At 39.7% G+C, this 21031-nt stretch overlaps 1 protein-coding gene across 11 annotated transcripts in view; it reads right to left on the bottom strand.

Moving 5' to 3' along the window:
* Positions 1 to 16517, bottom strand: part of TUT7 (terminal uridylyl transferase 7) — a 64283-nt gene extending 47766 nt beyond the window's left edge. For 3 of the 11 annotated variants that reach the window (XM_072763414.1, XM_072763425.1, XM_025984185.2), the window contains exons 1-10: positions 16330 to 16517; positions 14602 to 15152; positions 9701 to 9882; positions 9280 to 9396; positions 8609 to 8786; positions 6964 to 7052; positions 5323 to 5374; positions 4512 to 4581; positions 3586 to 3712; positions 2278 to 2397 (exon numbers count right to left, since the gene is read on the bottom strand). In XM_072763414.1, coding sequence (XP_072619515.1) covers positions 2278 to 2397; positions 3586 to 3712; positions 4512 to 4581; positions 5323 to 5374; positions 6964 to 7052; positions 8609 to 8786; positions 9280 to 9396; positions 9701 to 9882; positions 14602 to 15121 — 1455 coding nt within the window. In that variant the 5' untranslated portion in view covers positions 15122 to 15152; positions 16330 to 16517. Of the gene's footprint in view, positions 1 to 2277; positions 2398 to 3585; positions 3713 to 4511; positions 4582 to 5322; positions 5375 to 6963; positions 7053 to 8608; positions 8787 to 9279; positions 9397 to 9700; positions 9883 to 12298; positions 12516 to 14601; positions 15153 to 15573 lie in introns of all 11 variants that reach the window. The other 8 variants (XM_072763439.1, XM_072763444.1, XM_072763403.1 and 5 more) reach the window with 4 other exon arrangements.
* Between the last annotated feature and the right edge of the window lie 4514 nt (positions 16518 to 21031).

Raw genomic sequence — 21031 nt, forward strand, 5'->3', positions numbered from 1 at the left:
CTCTCTACTGTATTACCTGGCATCCCTCATGGGTAAATGACTGCTAAAGAGAAATCTATATAATCCAAAATAATACAGATTCCAAATAGTAACTACTAGGAGACTAGTAAACTACTGTTGTAGGGGATAAAAGATGCTGAGAAGACAGGGTTAAACCTCTTTATCAGTCACAACTCATATGATTGACTTTCAGTCAAATCAAAGTCTGGTAACAATTCATGGGAGTAAAAGGTCAGTGAGGGCAAGCCTCTGACATGGAAGAGGTCTGCGTAGGTTAGGAGAGAATGGCTCAGGAATTTCTGGAGAGACAGACTAGGTAGGATACAGAGGCACTAAACCCTAAACTTCTTGCCTGGCAATTTTGTTTTATTCATCTGTGTATTCCCCTCCTGCCAAAGTACAATGAGAAAACATACACCAGTGCTTTAAAGATTTTTGAAGGAATTAACAGTTTGGATACTTTTATAAACATAATTTTGAACTCTTCAATGGGTCTTCTATAGAAATAATGATATAAAATTTCTGGCACCAATAAGGTACTGAATTTAATTTCTTTTCCTGCACTTGCTTTACATTTCTGACTCTAGCAGAATCCTCTAGCATTGGTAAGATTTTAGCATTGATCCCTGATTAGTTTAAAACAGCGAAAACTAGATCATTTTGGTTAAGGCAGTAGAATGTGCCTTCCTGATTACAGAATTGAATACATTTTTGGCCACCACATACCTGTTTCTGTCATTAAATCTTAAATGAACAAATGGTATAATCAAAAGCAAATTCAATATCACTTTGGAGAATATCCAGTGTCACTGCCTAGAATACACCAGCCATAGAATAGGGTATTCATATCACTGTTCTTAGGCGAATCCTGAGGAGAATCACTTCACCAGATTAGAAACATCTTTTCCTGTATCCTCACATAGTGACGGGTGACTACTCAGAGGTGACCAGGACTTCAGAAAGGGCAGATCTCACTAACACAACAGTGAGTATGGGAACACATACAATGTGTCTAAGGGCCCTCTTGGACACAGGAGTCTACCTGGTTTGATTCTATCCTAAACTCCTGTCTTTATTAAAGTGAAAGGAAAACCTTAAAGATCTTCACAGGCTCCCCTTTGGGTCTGATGGAAAGGGTTATCAGCTAAGGGCTGACTCTGTTCTCTCTTCTCTCCACGAGGAGAGCAGAGCGAGGGGAGAGGTTTAGCAGACACCTGCTGGGACCCTGCATTATTTCATTTCAGTACCAAAAGCACAAAGAGAGTGGCCTTCAGGCCAGTGGGATGTACAGTGGACTATGATTCCTCTGCCAGGGCAGAGTTCACAAAGGGCTTATTCTCCTTTAGTTTTTGTTCCTAGGACCCAGTAGATAAAGGTCCTTGATCAATTCTCAATATATTAAGTACAAAGAAAAAAATTTTTCCTATAGTCATATATTTTTGTTATGTACCTCTAGTTAAGAGCTACTGCTATAGAACATCTCCTCCTTAAATAATGAGAATTCTACATACAGTAATAAGAAAGGTAAGGTTACCAAATATATCCAAATAAGCTTTTCACCAACACTTATAAGTATTCATATAAGATTTTTATCAAAATAAATACCTAGGATTTAAAAGTGAAGTTTCCAAGAGGATGAGAAGAGTATCATTTTGACTTTGAGATGGAGACTTCCTCAATCCTACTATTTGACTAAACCAACTTTAATTTATGCAGAAAAAAAATAGTGGTCACATTACTGAATTCTAAATCATCTTAAACACCAAAATATTCAAGAGGCGATGACAATATTCTGCACTGTACAGTGTAACTAACAATCTCAATACTTCTATTTTCTTTGGTTTTGCAGGGAATAGGGAATGCAGAGAGCTAAAAGACAGAAACAGGAAGTTACAGAACCAATGTAGTCTATCTGGAGGTGATCTGTAAATTTAAGTATTAGTTATACCAAAAGGAAGCATGTACCAAAGGATACATTTAATTTAGGTTCACATCTTCTTGTTTTAAACCCTCAGGATCATATGAATTTTGCAAATTAAGAGCTTTTTCAGTTTAGAAAAATAATCCTATCCCTAGAGTATCCCAAAAGTATATGCCAGCATTTTGTAGTCAAATACACTAATATTTCAGCAGTGAGAGGCATGAATATTCACATTAGTAGGATAAATAAATTCATGTCCATTCTGATTAGGTTTCTAGATTTTGAAATTACACATAAACAATTGTGGCCCTGAAATAAAATCAGTATCAGATATATAAGCAAAAAAGGTTTTATACCCATGATCCTAGGTAAACAGGCAGAAGGGGTTCTTTCCTCTGTTGAAGAAAGAAAATGGCCATCAGGGCAAACACATAAGGTGGCAAACCTCCTTCTTCAGGGTGATCTATACTGCAAAGCTACAAATAAGAGAAAAAAGTAAGTATTATTTTGTACCAACCTATCATTTACACAATTTGGTGTAAAACATGAAACACCAGTGACCAAAAATAAGACTTTCTTAAACTTCTGGAGCAACCACATATTTGTGATGCTGAGTGGCAACCTCAATTTCAAAGTTTTCATCTTGCTAACTAAACTAGTATTTGTTCTTTCTTTTCTTTTCTTTCTTTCTTTCTTTCTTTTCTTTTCTTTTCTTTATTTCCTTCCTTCCTTCCTTCCTTTCTTTCTTTTTTTTTTTTTGATATCCATGGCAAATCTGCTCACTTGGTTAAAACGCTTGTTAGTGAAATAGAAATAATGATTCAATCCCAAGTGCAAACTAACTGGCTCTGCTCAGTTTAATGGTCCCCTCATCTGAACCTACTGCCTTGAAAATTCATGCTTTGCTCAGAAATGTGACTGGGGAGAAAATGTAGGCAAACTCATTGGCACTAACCGGAATAACAATTTAAAAAGCATAGCCTACTTCATGATGAAGCAGGAAGCAACTTTTAAAGGACCGTATATTGTAATTATCAATTCACCCAGTAAAGAGAGGCGCAGTCCTTTGTTCATCCTGGGCCTGAGCAATAGGAACCACATATTGTTACTGCCATTTCTTAATCAGTAAAGCTTTAGCTTTTCTCTATAAAGCACTCAGGCAGAATCTCAAGTTTATAATCATGATGGGACCTTAAGTTTTAAGGAAATACTAAACACCCTAACAAATACTAAAATGTATTTAAAGCACATAGAAATGTAAGCATGTCCAGAGACTGGCTTCCATTTTTGGAGTCTCTGCATACATGGTTGGAAATGGTATGGGAAACTTTATCTCAAACTTTCCTGTGCCTAACAAGCACCTTGGGAAACTAGTTAGAATGTAAATTCTTGGGGCATGTCCTACATTTGACCCATAAATCTGATTTTTAATAAGTACTATAAATGATTTTGATCTTTTTAGCAATACTGTCCCAGTGAAATAGAGCGCTAAATTTTCTTTTCTGTAGACATTAAAATTTCTGTTCTAATACTCAGATGCCTACTTTCTTCCTGCCTATAAATACGCATCCAAACGTTTAAGATTAACCATGCAAAGATCGAAGCACATTGTTTCGATATGCATATGTAGAATGTGCTCATGCACTTAAAGAACTCAAACTTACCTTTGCCCAGTACCTAAAGGCAATCACCAAAGGAACCAGCTTTGATTCAAGTTTGCCAAGGGCAGTTAAATGGTTTGTTGTCAAACAAGCATTTTCATTTCCTGCACTCACTTTACAAAGAAGACCACTGGTATGGTAAGGGGTGAGGATGAAAAAGAAAAAGATAAAGAAGCATTACACAGGTTATAAGATACCTTTTACACTGACAATAACTAATATGCACTGACAGTAAGTATCTTCAAAATGAAAATTAAACACTCACTAAGTCTTTATGGGTTATTTAGGTCACTGCACTAAGAAAAAGACAGTAGCTATTCTCTGAGCAAACTTTGTTTTTCAGAACTAAAATTCTGTATTTTCATACATTAAAACTATTTCTGGAGGGGGAATGAAAATTAGGAAAATACTGTAAAAAGTTTCAAACGGGAGTAAGAATTTATCTTTGTAAAAGAGTGTTTTCCCAAGAGTTGGAGGAATCTGCCTAACGAAGAATCATTACAGCCTACAAACCACCCATTTACTGTGGTGATGATAATGCTTCCAGATGGAGGAAGAGACACACGGGGAAAGTCATACTAATTGTTATTCAGCACTGCTAAAAAAGCTGCTAAAAAGGATGGCAAAGTAAGGTGGCTACAGCAAGTAACCATTCAATAAAGTTGTTTTTTGCTAGAATGAAATGGGTCAAAATGCTTCCTTCCTCTGCTCTTTCCTTTCAAATAATTTGATTCTTTTTAAAATAAAACACTTTCTCCTCTTGCATCAAATGCCCAAAGCATAGAGAGAATGCTACTAGTGAACCTGTGAAATTAACCACATAAAGAGCTTGTTATTCTAGAAATTGTGGACATTGGAATGTAATATAAAGTACATGTGCCCTTGGCAAGTTTCTATTTAATATATAAACAGCTTAAAGAATCGGAGACCTTTGCTTTTCTTTGCACACCACCACTGGCACCCTAGCATGGAAGTCTGCATCAACATCAATAAAAGACTCTGAGAAGAGAAGAAAAAATATTAAGTAGGTTAATTAAACTTCTGTTTAAAAGTAGAACTAGATAAAGCACAAGTTGTGACTTAATCTGGCCTTTTGAAAGAGGATTACAAAATAAAACTCTGAGACGACTTGAGAAGGGAAACAGTATTATGTACAATAATCAAGTAACCACATGAATTTAAAACCCTTATTTTGGATAACTCATGTTTGATTAAAAATGACTACATTATTGAATCAGAATATTTAAGTGCTATGTAGATAAGGTAATTAGAAATGTGAATAGGATATATTCAAAAACAAAACTGCTACAAAAGCCACTAAAATATCTGGGCTTAAAATACATATTGACCAAAGTAAGAAGAAATATTTGAATTTGAAATATTTGAATCAACCCAAACAAGAAGGATGTGAAAGACTAATACCTGGGATGAGACTGTTTAATGAGGTATATGGAGAACATAAAAAGTCTTTTGAGTCCTAAGCTGGACATTACTTTGGACAACTGATGACCCTAACCAGTAGCAAGCAATTGGTGATTTATTAATCAGGGTTGGGTCACACGCCTTTACTGACTATAAGGTATTAATTTAAACCACAGAATGGTTTCTGTTTGGATATTACCCACAGAAATAATTAAAAGACACATGTCATTCTATTTTCAACATTTGACAAATTAAGATATCTAAATTATAGACAAAAGAAAAAATTAAGAGAAAAACGTGGGAAGAATGTGGCCTTACCGCTATTCTTTAAACATTCTTGAACAAGTAAGAGAACATCTGGCTGAGACATCTAGGAAACAAATCAATAAATGTATCACTAATCCATAAGGACTGTTGTTTCACTGAGAGAATAATACAGTATATTCAGTAATAATAAAGTAATCTGAAATTATCCAAAGTCCTTTCCAAATTAGAAGGCACACTGCCGCCCCAGTAAATAAATTAATCATTATGCTATGTGCACACATCAGTCAGAGACAGAGATGAGTGCCAAATGAGGGCAAGAGACCTGTCACACAGTTAGCTCCTGATTAATGAATTCCTGAGGTAATCATCAGCCTCTCCGCAAATCTCCAAGACGCGAAACTGTTAATGTCTCCTCTCATTCTATAAGACTACTTCAACAAACTGCTTGCTGGTCTCCACTTCATCCTTGCCTCTCTCCAATCCTTGCTCCCTGTAGGAACTACAACCATATAACCTCATCAATCAGACCTAGTCATGACCTTCCTTAAAACCCTTAATGGCTTTCTACTGCCCTTAGGTCACAGTAAAACTCTTTCCCAAGGCCCACAGATCCTGCATGTTGGGCCCTCTGTCCTAATCTTAATGTTGCTTCTTTCTCTTGGTCCCTCCATCATGGCTATATAATCATCCATTCAGCTCCTTGAACAGGCCAAGCTCCACAGGGGATTTATTTGTATGTTTGCAAACACTGCTCCCTCTGCCTGAAACACTCACCCTTTCACTTCCCTACTCCTTTTCATCGTTTAGAGCCTAGTGTCAATGTCATCGCTTCATGACCGCTGGATCTATACATCCCCTGTTCTCTTCTGTCACAGAACCTTGTTTCCCTGCATAGCTCTCATTATAATTAAACACATACATGTAATTACTTATCTTTTCCACTAAGTATGATTTAGATGAGGGAGGAATCCTAGCTGTTTTGTCCTCTGGGATCTAGGATAGTGCCTGGCATAGACTCAGTGAGTATTTGCCAAGTGAATAACAACACCAAAATGACTGCTGTGCTGATAAATTACTAATCAGAATTTAAGGTTAAAAGATGTGTAACCTCTACTGATCAGCTGGCCACAGAGCTGCAGCAGTCAGGGATGGCAAGGAATGAGAGGCTATACAACAGAACACCTGGAGGTGATGCCCAGGAATGTTCTTTATTATTTTTAACTAGCAATCCAGGTAAATGGGTCTAAACCACCAGCGGTTGAACAGACAATCTCCTAGAGTACCTTCCAAACTCAAAATTCTGACTCATCCACATCTTTTTCAATCACATTTAAACCAGAAATCCAGGCTAGGTGTGGTTCTTCAAAAGCATAATTATTTTGACAAAGTAGGTGTATAAAAGTGGAAATTTAGGAACAAGTTGAGCTTTCAGGTCACAAATGTTTCCATGCTTAAAACCTGAAATCCTTTTCTGACACTGGAAAGTTGACTTTACCAAGATAATTTAATCCTCTCATGTTAACAGAACCTAAAAAGCCTCATTAGAGTCACATAGTTAGAATACCAGTATTTGAAGTAAGTATGAAAGATCTGCAGAGTAAAAGAAGTACAGAAATCTGTACAATATTAAAAGAAATGCTCTAAAATCAAAGATAAGACAGCACTCTGAAAATTCCAACATTTTGTACTTACAATGGCTGGAAATTGAATGTCGATGTTTACATCAGAATTTTTGAAACCCAATCTGCTACAGGATGACCCATATAATCTGAGAGAACAATCTGAAAAAAAATTAAGTCACAAATAAAGTGAAATTTCTCCAAAGTCATAACAAAACACTGCTATTTCAGAAATGGAACCATCAATTAAATTTACACATGAAAGTAAGACAGAATTCAAGTCTGGCATAAACAAATGAACAAGGAATGGTTGACTCTTTGCTCTTGTCTTCATTTTATCCTCTGTAACAGGGAAGGCTGTATTATCTGCAGTTTAGCTTGACAACTACTGTTTCATGTCAATTATAAAACACATTTTTAAATAATTCTAATTTATTATTTTATATTTTGTGCAGAAAATTCTATTTGCAAGGATTTTTACAACGTGAAAGTCAAAAACAGATGCCTAACTTTATCTTATATTTATAAACCTGATCGTATATTAAAGAGTTAATACAAACATTTCACCTTTTAGAAAACATACACAGGTATAATATACTATAAAGATCATGTTTCAATAAAATAATCATAAAAATGACCTTCAGCATAAAGTTACTTTTCAGCATGATTATGAACAAAATAACCCTTAACATAATATATACTCTTAGGGAAACTTTTGAAAAGTAATCATAATTTCACTGATATAACTTAAAATGCTAGGCAATAAGCGATTCATTCTTCAGAGGAAGACATACGTGTGTGTGTATGTGTGTGTGTGTGTATACTGTCTACATTAATTATGGCATTTACCCCTCAATGTTTTCCTACTACTATGCCAAAAAATTATCTCCTTCCCGTCAGGGGATTTTGTGGGATTTTATAGGTTTGTTAAGTCAAGTGATTTCTTTGAGTTTTAGCAGCTTCCCACGACAAAGTACATTCAATTTTACAATGGAAATCCACAGCAAAAATCATTGACATGAAAAATGTCTTTCTGGGAACTTGTCTACAACACAAAGGATGAGATACAGATAAAATGAAATGAAAAGATTCTTGCCTTTTATTTTTATGAAAGGCATACAAATATGAATACATGGTATATTAATGCTTTTCCAATAGAACAAAGAGTTCTATGGGAGATATGGCAATAAATAGTGATTCTAACCCTAACTGTAGCTTACAATCACTTGTGGAGCTTTCTAAAAAATAGTTTTCTGTGGCTCCACAGACATAACTTGGAAAATTAATCAATAGGACACAAACTCTATTATAGTTTTCAGAGCTCATTTTAGGTGTTACAATTCCTTTTAAAAGTGGTTAAACAGAACCTTTTTTGGACAGATAACCTAGAAATGATTTGAATATACTTTTTATTTTAACTTAAAATATTGCATCAATTTAGTTGGTAGCAAGGTAAACAAGAAGATAGACAAGGGTCCCACAGTGCCCCCATAGTAAGTACATGTCCAGGGAAATTGATAATGAAGACAGGTTTAATGACAGTGCATGTAAAAGTCTTTGTTACCTTGGGGGAAAGCCAGAAGAAACAAAAACACACAAAAAATTAAGAACTTCAGGACATGGCAAATCAATTTCTATTCGATGAAAATTACTACTGGTCAGAAGAATGCATGAGGCACTTTTAGGTAGCTAAAGAGAAAAACAAATCTAGAAAATACCTGGTAACTTGTGTTGGAACACATTTTCCATGATACGTTTAATTTCTAGTCTCTGTTCCAAGTTCTCATTGTGTAAGCCAAACTCCTGTACCACTTTGTCAATGGCAATACCAATTGCATTTATCTGGGAGGGTGTAGGCGGGGGTAACGTAGTGAGCAACTCTTCCTCTTGCTTCTCCTTTTAAGATCAATATTAAGATTAAAAATGACTCACAGTTTTTACCTTCTACCATTCACTGAGACAACACCCTGTAGAATATTCTGGAATATTTTTCTTAGCTCTCCCTCTCACTTTAGCTATGTTAGTTTCAGATCATCAAACATATATACTTCTTTATGCACATGAAGTGATAATAGAAGACAGGGATAAGGAAAAAATGCAGGGAAAGAACATTAAAAGCAGCAATGACAAATCACGTGCTTTATTATTATTGGCATAAGGGCATATACCGAGGTCCTATCAATGACTTCATTCACCCTGGTACTGTTCTTAAAGAAATTCACAAGACTGTCTGGCAAAACATGTCTGGCCAATGTAAAGTATTTTAGCTAAAATAAATTCAGTAATATAAGTACTAAAGTTATTAATATCATAGCCTTAAAGAGAGGAAAGTCGTAAAGATGGCAAGTAAAAACAACTGACAGATTTGTTTGAGTTACATTAAACTTACCTTAATGTTTTTCTTGTGTCTCTTCTCTTTGATATGCTTATGGGCAAATGCAATGGATTCAATTAAAACATCACAAAGTTTGCAGGTGTACTTAGCTGTAGGGTAGTTTCTTGGTCGCTATAATTTAAAGAGATTTAGAGAGAGATACGTGTATCTTCCAAAATACAGGCAAACAGATATTAGCCAGATATTATTTCCCCATCGCTTCAAAAACTGTTAACGTATTATTGCCACTTTTTACCACTATCCTAACAGTCATTTTTTGGAAGTGATTCTATTAAATCAAACTGAGTATCACTTTTAACTCGGTGCTTAAAAGATATCTGTGGTAGAGCACCTAATTCACCAAAGCACACGTTCCCAATTACTAGCATAGTTTAAACCAACACAAGGGTTTTAAGTAACAAATAAAAGACATTACCCTTTTTAGCCTGTCGATGAAGTCTCTTTTTAATCGCTCCTCTGCCTGCTGTAAGCCCAGGAGCTCCTTCGTCGAAAGCACAGACTCGTCTATCACGGGGCCTTCCAAGTCTCCGTCCTGCTCATTTTCCTCATTTCTAGTCCTACGTGGCTTCCGAGGTCTGGACCTCTGCTTCTTGTTTTCTTAAGTCAGGGGGAAAATATTATGGGCAATATTGAGCAATACCACTCTGACAAAAAATCAGACCATACAATTTTATTCATATGTATTTATTCACTAAATAATGTGATAACCTGAATGACATCTGAACACAGCAAAAGGAAAGCTCTCCCATGGATAAAATGTGTGAATCCTCATTAACCACCTAATCTGGAAACATCAATCCATAGAAATCCTCTTTTGGGAACACTGGAGAAGAATTTGCTTCAACCATACAATGTGATTTTATCATTTCTTCCCAGTATACTCCTGAATATACTCAAGCAATAGTAAAAATTATCCTCTGAAGGCAAGTGTACCTGTAATTCTAATATGCCTAATATGTCATGATATACTATGTTAATGTATCTAATATATTCTTGTATACCTATAAGTGTATCTGTTATTCTAATGAAAACTATCCACATTTGCTTTCATTTTTTTTAAGTGAACAGAGCAAGATGGACAATATGATCTTCAAAGGACTAAGAAATCAACTACATTCTCATGTGGAATGAATATTCATCATTTAGTTGTAAATTTAGCTTTCAGGTAACGGGGCCCTCCCCCAACACTGATACAAGAAGTCTAAGCCAAAATTTTATTTCCTGAGGACAATTAGTTCCCATCTTATCTTTACTTTCATTTTAGTTTCTTTGAACAGTCTGCTCAATAAGCACATTTCAAAGAAAAAAGGTCATTAGTTGAAATAAGTTTTCTACAAGTACAGACTAATTCATTAAACTCTGCTGTTAGTTCTCCAATCTTTATAACTAATAAACGGATCTCTTCCCTTTTAAACTTACAACTTTTCTACCTGTGTAACTGAAGATGTCTGTGGGACCTAACTATTAAAATAAATTGTTTTAAATAGCTTTGATAACTTCAATCAAGCTCTGAAAATTACCCCTTCGGTAATACATATGGTCAAAATAAATCTCATTTCCCCAATTAAATTGTGATAAATGGTTTGAATAATATTTAAATGGCTTATCAAAAGTTAATCTTTCAAAACATAAACCTACTGAAAAGTCCTGCATGAGGCAATTCCCATGTCAAGTTTTCAGTGGGACTCACTCATTTCTTGGACAGCAGTTAGAATGAATCAATTGACTGAAAAAAATTCCAAGCCAGAAAAAGGAGGTAGGTATAAGATCTCTAATTTGCAAAAAGCTGTTGCCAACACCTCCAACGGGAAAGGAGTAAGCATTGTGCTCAAAGTACCATAAGATGAATATATAATGAAATTCTGTAAACAGCTTCTATAAGTGGTAATTAAAATAAGTATTACGTCAAATAGTTTTTTTTTAAGCAATCAAAATGGACCAAACAAATAAAATACTAAAAGGTAAAGTAGTCCCTTGCAGAGAAAAATCAGTCTACTTTAATATTTGCTTTTTAACACTCTCCTATTCCCAATGAAATTATCACCATCTTTTAAGGACAGCACTCTCCACTGGCATCAACTTCTGAGATAAGCACTTCTTTTAACTTAAGAGGTGTGTCTGTGTTCATTTAATTTGCATCTCTCTACAAGTTCTACCTTAAATAGTTATATCTGATTTCAGTGTTCATAGCAAGTTTCTTACTTTGGCAAATAATCATTAGGATTTACACTAACATGTGCAATATCCATTGAAAAGTCCATATTAATTCACAAAACAATAACTGATGTGGAACCAAATCCCTTTTTTAACTGCTCTCTAATCACAAAAGCTTTTCATATAACTGTCTGCTGTCATCTTCCTGAGTGACTTCAGTTTCCCTCCAAAGAGCATGATTAACTCCTTGTTTTTTCTTTTTAAAGATTTCATTCTTAAGTAATCTCTACACACAACACGGGGCTCACACAACCCCAGAGATCAATAGTCACACGCTCCAGTGAGCCAACCAGGTGCCCCATTCCTTATTGTTTTTATAAAGAGAAGTGGATGACTGCAGAAATTCTGTGTGATGACAATGACAGCAGCGGTCATTACTATTTTTTATGCAGCAGGTGCAATGCAAGTACCTTACATGCATTGCCTTGGTTAATACCTATAGTGATCCTCTCATAGATGCTCAGATTATTCCCACTGTACAGATGGGGAAAATGCTGGCCCAGGGAAAGAACTTGCTCAGGAACACATGACTAAGTCAAAGTAATGGGTTTTGAAATAAAGATAAAAAAACATGGATGGAATTCTGAAATTCAGCCTTTTATCTAACAATATAGGAACTGGAAAGAACTTACTGAAATTCCCCTTTGTTGCATATCCATTCACATCTAGAATGGACCATGAGTTTCATAGGACTGACTGCATGGTAAAGAGAGTCAAATATAATCTCATTGAAGGGAATCTTGAAAGACAACACAGGGTATTGCTAAAAAGTTCCCACAATTACATAGAGGAAGACTACCTGGCTCATCGCAGGTGTCTTGTAACATGAATTCTCTATATACAGTATTCCAAGTCTCCCATATTTTATTTGCACATGGCCCATTATTCCATTCACAAAGGACATGTGTATTTGAGTGGATATTTTCCAGCTAAGATCACTAATGGCATTGTCCCAAATACATTAAACTGGCAATCTAGGATATTTGAGGGATGAAGTACAGGGCGGTAACGTAGAACTGAAAAATAGAAAATAAGTATTAAAGAACAAAGCAACTCTAAGATAATTTTTACTATGTTTTCTCACATCATTTAATGAGACTCTTCCTTATTAAGACAGAATTCCAATTCAAGGAAAATTTCAGTCCCTTTAATGAGATCCTTTCAGGATCCTGAGTGCAGTGCAAAGTTTATATTTCAAATTGAATTTCTATCTACAGTAAGTAATTTTATATCAAAGTTTAAGATTTCCCTTATGAAGATTTTTTTCAAGTGCTAGAAGCTGAACAGTCCTTCATCTAGCAACTGTGAAAGCACACACTTATTTTTCATATAGTAAGAACAGAGGGGTTTTTGGATTGCCTTCAATTAAAAGGACAGTAAAAATGTATGTACTTCCTTTTCAAAACCACTTAAAAGCAACTTTTTAAGCTGCTTTTCAGACTAAACAAGAATACATACATAAGAAGTCTTTGGTCTGTTAACAGTTCCTATTAATGTCTGCTTGGTTGCAAACTTTTATTCTATAAGCCTTTGTTTTTTATAATGCTACTCAAGACCAACTTTTTCTTTTAAAAGACAATTGTTAACCGAATTAAGATATTCATGTCCTACCTGGACACAGTAATATAGAAATATTTAAATATTCACAAGCTTTAAAAAAGAAAAACATCAATCAAAAGCTGAGAAGTTATCAAAATGTGTTGGGTTCCCTCTGTCAGACTCAAGGTCCAGTGGGGCTGAGTTAATGACCAAAGAAGCATAGCACTCAATTTCAGTTCCACTTCCTCATCCACCACCCCACAAAAACAAGTCTCAATAAATTTAACCTCACCAAGCCACACAGCTGCCTGCTTTGCAAAACTGTGATTCTGCCCTGATCACAACAGCACTACATCAGACAATTCCTTCATTTTCTAGCTTTAAGATTGATGAAGCCAAGATTTTCTCTCTCCTGGAATTCCTTTTTAACACCTCATTCTGTTTCTGCTATTTGATACAAGGCATTTTCTCTTGCTTTTCCCATCTTAAAAAATATAAAACAGCACTTTTTCTTTCATTTAATACTATCATAAAACCCCTTAAAGATAACAAATGCCGTTTTCTCTGCTAAGTATTCTAAATGTTCAGGTACGAGTTCAAATGCCTTACCAACAACATGCTTAAATGTAAACTGTGCACTGTGAGATAATGCAAAAGAAAAGGGCTTCTATAAGCCTTAAAGTGCTGGCCAATTTGCCACCCATTCTATATGGTCACTAAAAAAGGTTTGCAGTCAATATATTTAAAAGCCCATTTTTCCAAGCATAATTTGCATTTTCAGACTAGTTTTACTTTTTTCCTTCATATTTATGTTTATTTCATTTCAGCAATTACTGTCCATTAGATAATTTTCCTGTTTATAGAAATCATTGCTACATGGAAAAATCTATTCACCTTTTAGAAAAAGGTATAACCACCTTGGAGCAATTATTATCAAACACAGAGGGCACTTAGAAATGGGTTTTGGTGCTACAGAAACTAAAAGGCAGAACTTTTATCTGTATTTCTGACTTTCAAAACTTAATATGTCCCAGCCCTTTTACCATGCTCACTTTTCAGGAAAAAAAAAAAAAAAAATCTGGGAGATTCATGCTCCAGCCAAAAGACATATAACCCTCTGTGACAGGAAATATATACAATCTATATTGTGTATTTACATTGAATAAATTTTTTTTTAGCTTTATATTCTGTCATTTATATTATGAACACATTCACCATTCAAATACAAAATTACAATACATAATTTAGAATATACAAACATACCACTCAGAAAATATGATATAGTCCCCATGGGGAATATAATCACCCTCTTCTGTAAAAAGCATCAGTGGGAAACGTTTACTGACATAAAATGAGCCTCATAGCAACTTTTAAAGGGACCAATACATACAATGTGTTGAAGTTGCCCAAATACCATGATTACAATTTTTAAAGTATTCACATTAAATAATAAGCAGGAACTATGAAAGATCAGAACTGGAATGCTGAAAATAATAAACCTCATTTGGATGAAAAAGACATTGCGACTTTGGGGTTGTAACTTGACAAGTTGGAACACATTACCAGGGCTTCCCGCTTCCATTTCTGACATGGTTTCTAGGCTTGTCAAGTCTTTATGAAATAGCCGTCTTACAGTTCTGCAGCCTCTTCCATCTTGCCACCTATATCCATCCTCACTTTCTTGAAAGGAGTCTTTTCTTGGTCGGTTTATAACAGGAATTCTAGGTCCAGGTTTGAATTCCCTCCAAGTGTCTGAATTACCAGCAAGTTCATCAGAGAGCCATCTCTTACTCTGATCTTTGTGGTTCTCATTTATCCAAGCAGGTTGACTGTAAATTGGGTTTTTAAACGCATAGGGATTGCTGGAAACAGCATATGGTCCTTTTCTGGGGGTATTCCCATAGTTCCCTGGTGTTATTTTTTTTTTTGGAAGGCCCTTTTCCATTTTACTGCTATGGCCTTTAGCATAATCATCCATTATTAAGTAATCTTGTTGGGGGTGACCCCTTCTGAAATCCTCATCATCTATACTCCCTCGGTCTTTAGTGCGTTTCACAAAATAAGGTTTTGCAGCATCTCCCATGGTCTTTGACTTCAATTTTCTTACTCTGCACCTGAAAGAAGGCATTTTGGGAAATCATCAAACTATAACAAGATATCGTACCAAGCACATGAAACACCACACGTTTATTGCAGATGTTCAAAAGCCTCCGGAAACTGTTCCTTTCCTAATGTCCATCCCATTCTAATCATCAGCGCGTTACACTAGAAGTTGGGAGGCTCGAGTCCTATAATATTCTCCACGAAAATCAGTACGTACTACTTAGCATGACGATTACATCTGTGACTAAGGGAAGCTCCTCACAGTCTCGAGAACTGCAGCATCAAAAAATGTCACTCCCGTGAAGCTGGTTGGCTTTACCTCTAAATCAAAAGGGCCTCTCCACAACACAAAACCAAGCCCTCATCCCAAGCCTATGTTGTTAGAAAACTCCGGAAACGGTCTTAAAAAAAAAAAAAAAAGTTGGCAATTACTTTTACGTGTTGTACAAAGTAACCGAAACTTTCTGCGAACGTCGCTCATCTCCTCGCGGCCCCACTTCTCTGTCCCTTCTGCGTCCTTCAGGGAAGCGTCTCGGCGCCCCGTCCCCAGCGTCCAGAGCCCCCGGCTGCGGTCGCTGAGGCCGGGCAGGGGCCCGCGCCCCACCAGGGCTCCCCCCTCGCCTAAGGGCTGGGCTTCCCACCGAGAGACCACTCCAGCCACCCTCCTCCGTCCTCATCCTCTAGCCCCACACAAGTTTGGTTTGGTCGCGGGCAGCATTTCTCCCTCTCCGACCCCGGTCTGATCGCCCCCCCCACCCCCGATCTGCCTCAGTTTCCAGCCTCCGGGACCCGAGGCAGAGGAGGGGGAGGCGTCCCCGCACCCCCGGCCACGAAACCACCTCGGGGATCAGGAAGCAGGAAGTGACCTGCGTCCTCGATGGGGTTCCGGGGTCCCCCCGGCCGGCCAGGGGCCGGGCCCGAGCGCCTCCACCCAAGTCCCTCCTTCTCCGGCGTCCGCAGGGTCCGACACAAAGTGAAGGTGCGGACTCGAACCGAGAGCTCAGCGCCCGCCGGCCTGGGGGCTCCCGGGTCCGCGCAACCGGGGCGAGGAGGCCGGCGAGGCACGGAGCCAACGTTTCTCCCGGGCCGGGCCCGCCCTCTACTCCGGAGACCAGGGAACCCCCCGGAGGCCCACCGCGGAGGCGAGTCTGGGAGGGACGCGGGGAGAAGGCGCCCCGGAGCACTCACCACCTCCGCCGCGGTCCCCCGCCTCTTCCTGTCCCGGCCGGGCTCCCTCTCCGTGTTTTCCTTCGGCCCGACTTCCGGCGCTCAGCGCTGTCTCATTGTGCGCGATTAGGGGCCGGCGGTCCCCCGCCCGAGCGCTCCGCCGCGCACGCCGGAAACGCGCGCCGCGCCCGCAGGGCCGCCCGACGCCCGGCCCCGCCCCCTCCCCGCCCGACGCCCCGCCCCCTCCCAGCTCGACGCCCCGCCCCCTCCCCGCCCGACGCCCCGCCCCCCCGCCCCGCTGGCTTCCGCAGCCGCGCGCCGGCAGGGCGCTGGGGCCCTGTCTGCCCCGGGAACCCTGCTCGGTCTCTCGTCTCCTCGCCGGGGCCGGCCTCGCCCAGGCCCCCGGTGACTCCGAGGCCTTGAAGGCCCCGGGGAGGCGCGAGGAGCACGCCTCTGGCTCTCCTCGGGGAGGCGCGGTGGGCTCGGACGCCGGGCGGCGCGGCCTTGCCCCAGGATGCCCTGGATGCCCCTGGATGCCCTGGATGCCCCTGGATGCCCTGGATGCCCCTGGACGCCCTCGGGGGCGAGCAGGGCGAGTGCGGCCTGGAGCTGAGGCCTCATGGCGCCCTTGCGGTCTTCCGACAAGTCCGAGTGCCCTAGAGACCCAGCGAGGCCCTGCTTGCCTGCCCTCTGGAGACCTCGGAGCCCGAGCATCCGCCGTCCACCCACATCCCAGGGTGGTCCAGGCACAGGCGCTACTTTTCTCTTAGTTTCTGCACGGATTCGTTCGCTCAACAAAACAAAACCGTGTTTTCAAGGATATGTGTCATCGCGAAGGATGATCCTGGAGAGTCGCGCTCGAAGTTTTGAACGAGGGAGGCGCACCTGGAGCTTGCCAACAAACGGCTTGGGGCTCCCTTTCTTTTCTTCTTTGGACCGTGTTACCTTCCTAGCTGTCTTGTTCTAAATGCTCTGAAAGCCTCGAAAAATTAATAAAATCAAGGACCGTTGAGAAAGTGTGACAGTCTTGTTTCTTGCGTTTTAAGAGCATTAAATTTAAATCCGTGAGAGTACGTGGAGCACTGGTCTTTATTTTATTTTTTTAAATTTTTATTTATTTATGATAGTCACAGAGAGAGAGAAAGAGGCAGAGACATAGGCAGAGGGAGAAGCAGGCTCCATGCACCGGGAGCCCGACGTGGGATTCGATCCCGGGTCTCCAGGATCGCGCCCTGGGCCAAAGGCAGGCGCCAAACCGCTGTGCCACCCAGGGATCCCTGGAGCACTGGTCTTTAATAATGGACACATGCGTGCTGGGCCTAGCCAGGCTGTGTCCTGAGGGCTTTACAGGTGCAACTCTAATCTTCACGACAAATCCTCTAGGAAAATATCATTATACCCGTTTTAAAGAAGGGGAAGTAGCATTTACCGTAAACTAAATGGCACTGCTGGAAACCAAATTTTAGCGAAGCAGAGTCCATTATTCACTAGCATCTATACTAAAGATGCTCTAAAGCACGTCAGTACCCCTCTTGTACAAGGCCTTATCTAGATGCTTCAGTGCTGCACAGACTTGAGAATCAAGCCAATAATCTGTCTGACAGGCTAGACTGTGGTCTTAAATAGGCTCCAAAGGCAGTGTGGTGATACATGAATACATTTATATTATGGGACAGTGGCGTCACCACACCCAGTTGAGTAATTCTTAGACGCAAGAGCTGGTTGAGGAAAGTTGGCCTCGAGTGCCCAGAGTTCTACAGGATCGGTGGAGGATACATCTTTTTTGAGGTGTGTGTGTGTGTGTGTGTGTGTTTTAAGATTTTATTTATTCATTCATGAGAGACACAGAGAGAGAGGCAGAGATACAGGCAGAGGGAGAAGCAGGGTCCTCGTGGAGAGACCCATGCAGGACTCTATCCCAGGACACTGGAATCACACCGTAATCCAAAAGTAGATGCTCAACCACTGATTCACCCAGGTGCCCCACATCTTTTTGAGTTTAAAATATTTTTTATTTATGTTTTCTTCAATGTGTTCCCCAATGCCCAACTGGCAATTCTAAATTTGCTCTTAAGATTCATGTTGGGGGTAAATGAGTCTCTCTAAAATGCAATACCAATCAAAAGATATTGACAGGTAATATAGCTCTTTTTGTCCAAATTGTACTGCAATGGGGATTTGCATTGATCATGGGGACCCTTAAAACCCAATTGTAAAAGTTTGGTTTGATTTTTGTTTAGATGTCACTGGAGGGAATGCTGAGTTTCTCAGAACCTTTGTCATGAGCGTTTCAAGGTCTAGACATATTTCTAACATCAAGCAGAAATTGGGGACTGTCTGCTTCAGCTGGAGGTTAACATTGCTCCATACGTTAGATTGTATCTACTATCTTCAACCACATGTTTGACATTGTGATACATCTTGACAAGTCTACCTTTAACATACCCAATGCCAGTGTTCTTTTTCTTTGTAGGGCCAAGTAATCTGAAGATCAGGAGTTGTATTCACAACTTTGTTAGCCACTTTTTTTCCTCATGTGTTTTACCTACTTTGTTGAGGGAGCTATGTTGGCTCCTTGTTCAAATACTTCTGGAATCTAGTGTTGTCTCACCATCTCCAGTACTTCCAATCTGCTAGTTACCATCTTTCCTTCACTGTATTACTGCAATCATCAGCTGTCACTTGTGCCCTCCTTTATCTATACAAGATAGCCATGAAAGTCATGTTAAAATCATCTAAGCTAGATTATGATTTCCCCCTCCAGAACCCTCAGTGCCTCCCCATTTTTCAGGAAGTAGAAGCCAAAGTCCATATAGTTACTACAGAGCCCCTCCCTTTACTTCTGATCTCACCCCTAATTCCTCTTAGCCCTTCATTCACTCCACCCCAGCCACACTACCTTTTTGCAGTTCTTTCCTCACACCAGGAAGGCTCTTGCCTCAGGAATTTACATTGGCCATTCCCTGTCTAATGCTTTTCCTCTCTTTGGTGTTTGTACTGCTCACACCCACATCTCCTTAGTATCTTCTCTCAAGGGTCATTTCTCAATGAGGCCTACTCTGACTGCCTATTTAAGTTACTACCCAACACCTTCTCCTCTGCCTTCCCAACTCCATTCCCCTGATCTACGCTGTTTTTACATTTTTTAAAGATTATTTATTTATTTATTCATGAGACACACACAGAGAGAGAGAGAGAGAGAGAGAGAGGTAAAGACACAGGCAGAGGGAGAAGCAGGCTCCATACAGGGAGCCTGATGCGGGACTCTATCCTGGGATTCCAGCATCACCCCCTGGGCCTAAGGCAGGCACTAAACCTCTGAGCCACCCAGGGATCCACTGTTTTTAAATTAAAAAAAAAAATTTTTTTTTAAAGTAGGCTCCACACCTAGCATGAGGCTTGAACTCACCACCCTCAGTTCAAGACCTGAGCTGAGATCAAGAGTTGGACACTTAAGCAATTGAGCCACCCAGGCGCCCCTCTATTGCTTTTTCTTATAGCACTACATACACCTTGTCACCTGTGTTGCCATTTAATTATTGATCATGGTTATTTGTTTTCTTTTCTGTCTCCCTCTGCTAGAATATAAGTTCAGCAAGGGCATAGGCTTGACTGTTTTGTTTAGCAGTATGTCCTCTAGGGCCTAGACCATTGCCTGACTCATAGTACACTCTCAAGAAATATTTGTGGAATTAATGAAAAATACAGGACCAGCCAGGCTCTACAGCAATGCTTCTTCATAAACATTTGGTTCCCCTCTGTTCTTGAGCTTTGTTAGTTCTCTTACAAAGGTCTAATATTACAGTGGGATAGACAATGAACTTGGAAACTAAAATATTCTACTCTCCCTCCCCATCTGCCTAAAGCCTTTAATATCTGCATAGTGGCTTTCTTTCTTTCTTTTTCTTTTTTTTCAAATTTCTCAGAAAATTATGTTAGAATATTTCTTTAATCAGGATGCATGCAGCTATGTTTGACATAAAACCTAATTTAAAGTGTAATGAGGGCACAAGGGCACAAGAGCACCTGGCACTGGGATCCCAAGCAGACCGGGTTTGGCCACTGACCACTGATAAAATCTAAAGGCAGGGACATGAGTGGTGGTGAAACAGGAAAGGAATTTATTTCAGTGAGTCCAGCACTGGGAAGAAAGCAGGCTAGCATCTCAAAGTCTGTCTCCAAAGTGCTGAAAATACTTATAGGTTTATATAAGGAGAATGTGGGACAAAGGTGGGTGGGTATGTGCAGGTAGGCAGTAAAGGCCACATAGATCATTGTCTTGGGGTCAGTCTACACAGGCCCTCCTGGCTCAGGGCACTAGTTATTGCTTGAGAGGGTAGTTTTGGTTCCCATGATGGGATGCTTTGCTCTGCTGGGTCTTTTGCTCAAGTTGAGAGGAAAACTGGAAAGAATTTAATGAGGAAGTACAGACTGAGGTCAAAACAAAGGTAGTTGAAGTCCTCTCTCAAAAATAGCTTACACAATGAGGATAGTTATTGGATCACAAAACTGGGGATTCAGAGGGGTGGTATAAGTTTCAATGTCAGATTTATCCAGTGATTTTGCCTTCCTGTGTATGTGGACCTTATCTTCACATACACAGGATGGGCAAAACCCAGAGTAGCACAAGGGCATTGGCAGTTCCTGACTTCGTATCTGTTCACCACCATATCCGGCGGGAGGGAAGGTGGCCTCTGGAAGCCAGGACCAAGTTTCCAAGAAA

This window comes from Vulpes vulpes, chromosome 1 (assembly GCF_048418805.1).
Source record: "Vulpes vulpes isolate BD-2025 chromosome 1, VulVul3, whole genome shotgun sequence".
Classification (NCBI taxonomy): Eukaryota; Metazoa; Chordata; class Mammalia; order Carnivora; family Canidae; genus Vulpes; species Vulpes vulpes.